The following is an 8,636-nucleotide window of genomic DNA, read 5'->3' on the forward strand; positions in this document are numbered from 1 at the left end:
ATTTTTTAAGAGGTGTGCAAAGTCCATAGTGAACCAGTAAAAGTAAACGGAAGGAGTAGATTTTATTTCTCTCTCCGGGACCAATCACGACGATTATTTTGATTTCCTAAAGTTAGGTTAGTCTTTAGTTAATTTAATTACTGAGCTAAACTGATTGATAACCTCATTAATTTTTACACAAGCAGGTATAGCTCATTAGAGAATTACTGAGAATGCAACTTCCAAATACCCTTGTTTGACTTCAACTTCAAATATCTTTTGTTTTGAACTTCAACAATTGCTCGGCTGCTAGGCAAGAACTTTATATATATGTTGTTCAAATACCTACTTTTTAATAGTTTGCGATGATTTTTTATTAAAACAATGGATATTCATTGAAACATAATTTAAAATTCAACCATATATATATTAGAATTTTTATTTCCATTATAGAATTCAATGAGGTATAATATTTGTGATTTACGTTTTTTTAGAGTAATTACACTAAACACCTCTATAATATGACTCATTTACATATGAGTGCCTTGTATTTTAAAATCAATCACCTACACCCCCCTATATTATAAAAATCGTACACAAATATTAGATTGGACAATATTTTTATTTTACAAAGGTGTTAAGAGTTTAATTTTAAGGAACATTAGGTATAAATAGAGTGACCAAAAGACAACGTAAATTTACAAATAGAAAGCTCATATATTTACGAATAAAACCTTCGACACGCCACTAACTATAAGTAGATAAATAAAAGAAAATATAATGTGAAAGTGTGTTGAACTTCATAAATTAAGAAAGGAACTTTATTAATTAATAATGTCACATGAAATATAATAGACATTCCCAGTACAGAAGTGATCAAAGGTCCATTAGCTGCGCGTAAGAGAGAAAATTAACCACATATAAGCCCTATAAATTGCTGGCGAGAGTACAAAAATCATTTAGCAGGTAATAATATTCGATAATTGATCAAAATTTATACATGGGACAGTACTCCAAAGATAATTCACCTATATATGATCAATTCTGTAAGGGACGCCTTATTCTACATTCATCAGGTGGTCCAATAAACAATTCTGTCTCCACATCCGATTTATCGCTACCTCCCTCTATACAAATAACTTCTCCTTCCTTCTCTCCGCTTGATGTTTGTCTCTGTTGAAGGCCTCCAAACTAAAACAAACGTAAAAGCAAATTATATAGTATGACTTATCACCTTGTAAGTTTATGCTTATAGAGGGACTCAGAGAAAAGAAAAATCAATTAAGGTTGATCGAGTCATTAGGCGGATTTAGAATTTTAAGTCAATATTGTGCGAAAAATATCACTATTGTGGCAATGGATATAAAAGGGCAACTCCCGCTATGTGCAAGAAATATCATTACGCTCACTAAGCTCCCGCTATGCGCGGGTCCGGAGAAGGACCGGACCACAATGCTCTACTGCATTTCTGGAAGTGATTGTTTCCATGGCTCAAACCCGTAATCTCCTGGCAATAACTTTACCAGTTACGCCAAGGCTCCCTCCATTTTGTGGCAATGAATATGTATTTAAATATTTGTGACCTAAAGATATATACCTTCTCCCTCAGCATTGCATTTTCAACTGCAAGGGCTTTCTCCTGGATATTAGACAGAACGCATGAAACAAACAATTAGTAAGTTACTTAAAGCATAAGAAGCAAGAAAATCATGCTTAGAGTCAATGATTGCAGCTAGCCTCACCTTTTCTTTCAATCTATCCATCTGTTCCCTAAAGACTTGCATCTGAAAAAAGAAAAGATAACAAGTTCCCTAAATTTCATAGGAACTTTGGAAGCAAATGTTGAACAAAAAATTAAGTAAATAAACTTGAGCTCTATCTAACGGCTTAAGCTTTTAGATGAAACAGTTACACACTTTGAGTAGTGAATTGAATAGATCATTGCTTGGGGGTTGTAAGAAGAAATAAACCTTTCGCGCCCGGATGGCACTAACACTCCGCTCCAATTGTTTTTCTATTTGCTGTAGTTCTTCTAGGGTGCAGGATCCTAAACCTTCTCCCAAGAGTTTCCTGTTGCGAATTCCATTTGTTTTAGAAGAGCCTTCAGTTTTAATTACTGGGAAAGGGACAAAAAAAGTTAAAATGAAATAGCTTCTGAGATAGGGTTTGATTGAACCTTTTAGATGTATCAAGAAGTTCTATCTTCTTCATCAAACTTGCTGTCTCAAGCTTCAAATGCTGCATTTTTGTATAAGCTATAGTAAGCCTTGATTTTAAGTCTTTTGCAAAACACTAATTGCCAAGGAGTCATAAAAAAAGGCACAAACCTGCATATTTTGTCCCACGGCTTGGTTTTCAGGTTGAACTTTGTCTTTAGAATGCCTCTTATAGCGCTCGACTATCTCCTGCATGCTACCAATATCTCCTTGTTACTCTTTCTTTCTTTTCTTTTTAACAGGGAACCAACAAATTAAAGGAGCTAAATAAAGTTTGACAAACAAATTTGTACTAAGCACCTTTCGCACTACTCCTGAGATAGTTAATATTTGGTCAAAATTGGAAGGTGGTAATCAGGAGTTCACGGGTTCAAGCCGTAGAAATAATCTCTTGAAGAAATGCAGGTTAATGCTGCGTACAATAGACCCTTGTGGTCCGGTCCTTCCCCGGACCCCGCGCATAGCGGGGGCTTAATGCACCGGGCTGCCCTTTAAGCCAATACGATTGAACTATTGCATCTACTTGTTGCTAATACATGCGTCAGCATAGTTATTTACACAAAATATTTATGAAGAGTTTGAGAAAATCATAATCCAAAGAAATACTGTTTAATTTCTCAAATAGTAAATAGAGATAGAGGGAGTAGTACCCTCCTGGACTGTAAAAAAAGAGAACTTGATAGGGAAGGAAATTTCATTTCTTTATGTATAATTAAGGTTATATGTTCACACAACAAAAGCATTTGATGATTCTTTTTTTCATATACCCAAACTTTGGTAGACGGAAAAACACAGTATCTATGCAAGTGGAAAGTAGCACTAAAGGTCCACACAAGCTGAATCGGACGATACTATTTTATAAAAATAAAAATAAAAATAAAACTACATGTCTTCTCATTTGTTTCTGCGTTTGCAGTTAGGAAGCATGCCTTTGGGTGTACACAGAGTCCATTACTCAAATGGTCACTCAACTATCCCAAATTATCTGTTAAAGTCACTTTTCTTTCGTTTGTAACAACAAAGTCACTTAACTATGCCTATAGCACTCAGAAAGTCACTCAACTAGATTTTTCAAATTTTTGATTGTCAAATACCTATTTTACCCTCTAAATTATTAATTTTTTTTTAACTTTTTAAATATTATAATTTTTTTTCTCTTTTTAATCTACATTGTGGACTTACCTATAGAATAAATATATTTTATTTATAAAATAAAAAATAAAAAATTAGGTTCCAGCTCATATAATGACGGAATAACAATATAATTGAGCATAATTTTCAAGAATATATAATGTATATTATAAAAATACCTTTATTTAAATAACTATTTTTATATAACGTGCATGGAATATATATTTTACTACCTTTATTTTCTTTCATTCTCAATTGTGTAAATAAATTTTTTAATTTTTGCTGTTAATACTAAAATTATTACGAACAAATTATTCTAATTAATTTTTTTTCTATGTTCATTATTTTGTTATTCCAGCATTATATATGCTTAAATAATTTTTATTTTTTTAATTTATAAATAAAATTTATTTGTTATATAGGTAAATCCATAATATAAATTAAAAAGGAAAAATCATAATATTAAAAAGTTAAAAAAAATATTTATTATAATTTAGAGGGTAAAATAGGTATTTGGCAATCCAAAATTTGAAAAATCTAATTGAGTGATCTTATGAGTGCTATAGGTATAGTTAAATGACTTTGTTGTTAAAAAAGAAAGAAAAGTGACTTTAGTAAATAATTTGAGATAGTTGAGTAAGTATTAGGTTTTCAAAGTTAATGTCTCCTTGACATTGTTTTGGGATGCAGTAATTAGTGGGTAATAACATGGATATTCTCGACTCAAACACCAACCACAAAGAAAAGAAAGAAACATGGAAGATTTTACTGACAGAGAGATAGTATCAATGTATCATTGTTGTTGTAGTAATATATTCAAAGGGCACATAGTGATTTGGGATCTGCAGACTGCAACGTTGTGGATTGATCTCCGTACAACATAGTTCTGCCCAAAAGATTCTTATGGTGTGTTATAAAGGAAACAGCCCAAGATTAAAGCCTTTACAGGGAGCATGAAATCAAGTACTAGTAGTAGCTATTACTAACTTGACAACAGCCTCTCATACTTAAACTTCGAAGTTCACAAGAGACACCTCTTTATTCTAAACAAATCAGACAGACTTAGCTTCCTTTAAACTTTGTCAGTTAATCACTTCAAATATATGCTTATTCTGTAATCAAGTTTATGGGTAACAATAACTTTGAGTGAATGCGATGTATATAACAGAGGGCGGGTCAAGCAGGACTAGCAGATTTTTAGACTGGCAAGTTTCTAAAAAAAAAAAGGTGCATGTTAGCTTAGGCGAATCCCACGCCTGAATGGGAGAAAGTGAACAACTTTATAAGGACGCATGCTTTTGGTGCTCGATGTGGTGTAGCCTAAAAGACAAATCCGTACGGACCTAGGCTCAAAGCGGACAATACATATCATAGACGTGGGTCGTGACAAATATAATTAGTTTTCATCCCTAACGAGATATATTTAGGGGTTGTTTTGTTCAAAACCAGAAATTTTCAGGATTATAGTTCCAGAATTAAAAGCTGAATAACATATCCCACCTTCTTAGTAGGATAAGATATACCAAAATTTTGCTATAAAAAACAATATTGGTATTAGTCAATACCCTCAGCCAAACACGGATAAAATTCATCCCAAAATTTATATCAGGGTAAACCACCTAATCCCTTGACCAAACAACGCCTTTAAATTTAAACCACACATGAGATGAGGAGCACAAATTGTTTCAACTTCAACTACTAAGAACAAGATACTGTACTCTTTCGGTTGTCTTCTAATTACTCAAGAAAATTTTTGGTCCTAAGAGATTAACACTAATTCCTTTTTAGGTTATAGGAACAAAATTACATTGATAAATGAGTATCATCATTACCCTGGTAATAAAATGTCATTCAAGATGAATCTTTTAAGTTTTAACTAGGGTTAAGTTTTGAAATGGACAGTACTAAGCTCTTCATGAAGTAAGTACTTAGCTTGGAGAAAGTGTTAGTATTATGTTAATAAAGGAGGGTACACAAAATTTGTACTTCGCTCTTTTGCTTAATTAAGCATTAGGTAAGAACTAGTTGGATCTACATCTATATTTACAATATCAATTTTTGTTGGGGAGTTTTCAGGAACGTACAAGATGGGATCTGATGCGATCTGCAAGAAATGAAAATTGATGGGAAAGGTAAGAATACCTAGAGCTGGCAAATTCATAGAGCTTTCCTCTTGGAGAAAAGATAACCAATCCAACCTCAGCATCACATAGTACTGAAAGTTCAAATGCTTTTTTTAGCAAACCATTTCTGCGTTTTGAGAAAGTGACTTGCCTGCTTGTCGCGTTCTCTATACGCCTCATCTGAGTTTTTCCTCTCACCATCTCTCCCCTTCTGACTACATAAATGAAAGAAGAAGGATTGAAAAAGCAATTAATCCACGTTTTGCAAGTTTTAAGGAAGACAGAAAACATCAAATAGAAGAATGAGGAAAAGAGTATTGAAGCAAGAAAGAAAAGGCAAGGGGGTCTAACTAGCTAGTACATGTTGAGTAGCAATGGGGACTTACAAATTTGGCAAAATGCAGGTGAGACGAAAGATAGGAGTAAAGCTAAAAAGTAAGACACAAGAGAGAGAGTAGTGCAAAGTTTTGCTTGATTCTCAACCCCAATTAATGGTACTATATATATATATATAGTACTTTATTACTATATCATCAAAAGCAACAGAGAGACAACGCCACATACTTCTATTTCTTTCCTCATTCATGTGCTATACTCTTTCTTTCATTTTCCGGTCTTCTTCATAAGGCTCCACTATGAAAAGAAAGAAAAAGAAAAATAAATTCTTTGCTAGTTTTAGCAAACTCACAAGGTTAACTAAAAATAGAAAAAAGAGAAGTAAAAGGAAATTAAAGAGTGCCAGAGATAAAATACTCCATAAAGAGGAACAGTACATGATAAAAAATGGAAAGTTTTGGTATAATAAATGTTTGAAAATACATCAATGAGTACGATCCAATGAGATATCGAAACGCATTGGTTCTCTGAATGCTAATGGAGTAGTTGTTTTAGTGATTTGAAATGTCTAAACACTTTCCTTTATTGTAGGGTTGTGTAATATCAGTGTGACGTTATCTGTGGGAGAGACATTTCTTCGCTTCATCAATCATCTACGCATTACTGCCTTTTTTTTTTCCAGAGTCCGGAATCAAAGTGTTGTTTTTTTTGGATTCAAAACACAAAAATAAGTAAAAAAAATAGCTGATCATCAATTTATATATAGCGCATGTCTTGAATGCGCTATACCTTAACGGCACGTTTGTCCGTTAAGGTATAGTGCATGGGTTGCATGTGCTATATGTAAACTTTACTAACCCACCAATAATTGATCCGATCCACCAATAATCGAGGGTATAGCGCATGCATAATGCGCGTTACATATATAACGCGCATTATGCATGCGCTATACCCTCAATTATTGTACCCCGGACTCATTTTTTGCTTATTTAAGGAGTTTCGGAATTTCGGTAAAAATCCATTCAAAATCCTTCAGGTCTTTCGAAATATTTGATTGCTTAACTTATTTTGTATTTTGTCATAATAACCGTAGAGTGCAAAATTAGGGTTGCATTATATTAGGGGGTGAGGTTGTGGTGGAGAATAACTTAGTATGCTATAGTTGTTCTCCACAGTATCATGTTAAGTTGCCACTTACAATGGAGTATGATAGATTGGTATCGTTGATATATAAAAAAATGAGTGTGAGAAAATGTTCGGTTAATAATAAAGTAACCAAAAGATATTCGTATTCTGTTACTCCGCAAGGGGTTGCTTGTTATGCTGAGTTTAACATCGAAGATGATGAAACTCTGACAGATTTTTTGAGGACTCTGGATGAACACCGGGAACTTCTTGTGATAAAAATGTAAGAAATGTACGTCAAGGCTGAAGCCGTTCGCAATATTGAGGTTCCACAAAATAGGGATAACTCTCATTCATCGGGTGATTTTCTTGGAGCAGTTTTATCCGAACAGGTTCTGTTTGAAAGAGTTTAGTCATATCTAAACTTATCTCCATGGGTGAATGAGGAGCGAGAACATAATTTCTCCCCAAGTTTATATAATCCACAAGCTGAGTGGTAAATTTCAATTTTTCTTTGTATTACGATATTTTTTTATGTATTATATTTATATTAACACTCATATATTCCAAACGGGTATCATCTAGATATGAATTTTATAAGTTATGAACCAACGAACGGTTGGAGTATGCCTAGTTTTGGTTTGTTGGATCATAGTGGTCCATCCTGGAGTCAGCAGGAACAGGATAATATGAATCATGGGATATCAACAGATTATGATTTGTAAGTTAAGTGATAAAGTTTATATGTAATATTTGGATGAATTTGAGAAACTCATTATTTTATTGGTTGTGCAGTAAAAACGAGCAACTTAAAGGTCTTGTCCTTACTCAATTGTTCGAAGACGATATATTTAATCGGGATCTGATAGATACGCAGAGTCAGAAAGATGATAGTAATTATGATAACAATGCTAATGAGTCTGGAGATGACACACCATTCCCTAATGAGGGTGATGATGATGAGGGTGAGAATGATGAACCTGATTTGACGAGGGAGCATGATGCCACTAATGAGCATGCTTCATATATGCAGACTCTACCTCCCGTTAGACCGAGAGTGTACGAGTCTCATGTGTCGCTTTATTCAAGGGAGACTCCCTACCTTGATCGATTTTCCCGGTATGCCAGATGTGGATGCCCTCACAAGGGATCTTGATGACATTCGGATAGCAATGTGAAATGAATCTAGACCAACGGTGCTGTCAAAAAATATGTTTTTTGCTGATAAAGCATGTTTAAGTAGGGCGGTGCGAATGTACACATAAAAGAGTGCCGTGAGATCGTGGTTCATGAGTCATCTCCGGAAGTATACAAGGTTATTTGTCGTAGATGGTTTCAAGGTTGTACATGGATGCTGCATGCGAGGAAGTTGAAAACAAATATGTGGATTGTGGGGAAATACATTGGCACCCACACTTGTGGAATGGACACATTTAGTGGGAATCATTTTAGCTTGAATGTTGACTTGATTTCTCTTGTCTTGATTCCACATATTGAATCATCCATAAGGTACAAGATTAAAGAGTGTATAACATATGTCCACCAGGTTATGGACGTGCCATTACCAAAAGAAAGGCATTTCTCGGGCGTAAACGTGCATTTGAGATTGTTTATGGTAACTGGGATAAGTCCTTTACCACCCTACCAAGGTATATGGCTGCATTACCACACTTTAACCCATGGGTTGTTGTTGAATGGATGCTTGAGCAGAGTCCGGGATTACAAG

General features: G+C 34.2%; 1 protein-coding gene across 3 annotated transcripts; it reads right to left on the bottom strand.

Annotated features, from left to right (window-relative positions):
- Nucleotides 1-784: 784 nt before the first annotated feature.
- Nucleotides 785-6,153, bottom strand: LOC104109804 (MADS-box protein SOC1-like). 3 transcript variants are annotated; one of them, XM_070182734.1, is made up of 9 exons: nucleotides 6,014-6,153; nucleotides 5,469-5,664; nucleotides 2,307-2,391; nucleotides 2,156-2,217; nucleotides 1,950-2,049; nucleotides 1,722-1,763; nucleotides 1,577-1,618; nucleotides 1,383-1,486; nucleotides 1,056-1,170 (listed from the first exon to the last, which is right to left on the bottom strand). In XM_070182734.1, the coding sequence occupies exons 1-8, from the start codon at nucleotides 6,033-6,035 to the stop codon at nucleotides 1,388-1,390; spliced, it is 648 nt and encodes a 215-aa protein (XP_070038835.1). In that variant the 5' UTR covers nucleotides 6,036-6,153; the 3' UTR covers nucleotides 1,056-1,170; nucleotides 1,383-1,387. The 3 variants fall into 3 exon arrangements, with proteins under 3 accessions (XP_070038829.1, XP_070038831.1, XP_070038835.1); XM_070182728.1 differs by lacking the exon at nucleotides 1,383-1,486 and having other exon boundaries at nucleotides 785-1,170; nucleotides 6,014-6,146; XM_070182730.1 differs by lacking the exons at nucleotides 1,383-1,486; nucleotides 6,014-6,153 and adding an exon at nucleotides 5,836-5,996 and having other exon boundaries at nucleotides 785-1,170.
- Nucleotides 6,154-8,636: the final 2,483 nt, after the last annotated feature.

The sequence above is a fragment of the Nicotiana tomentosiformis genome, chromosome 1, assembly GCF_000390325.3.
Source record: "Nicotiana tomentosiformis chromosome 1, ASM39032v3, whole genome shotgun sequence".
In the NCBI taxonomy this organism is placed as follows: Eukaryota; Viridiplantae; Streptophyta; class Magnoliopsida; order Solanales; family Solanaceae; genus Nicotiana; species Nicotiana tomentosiformis.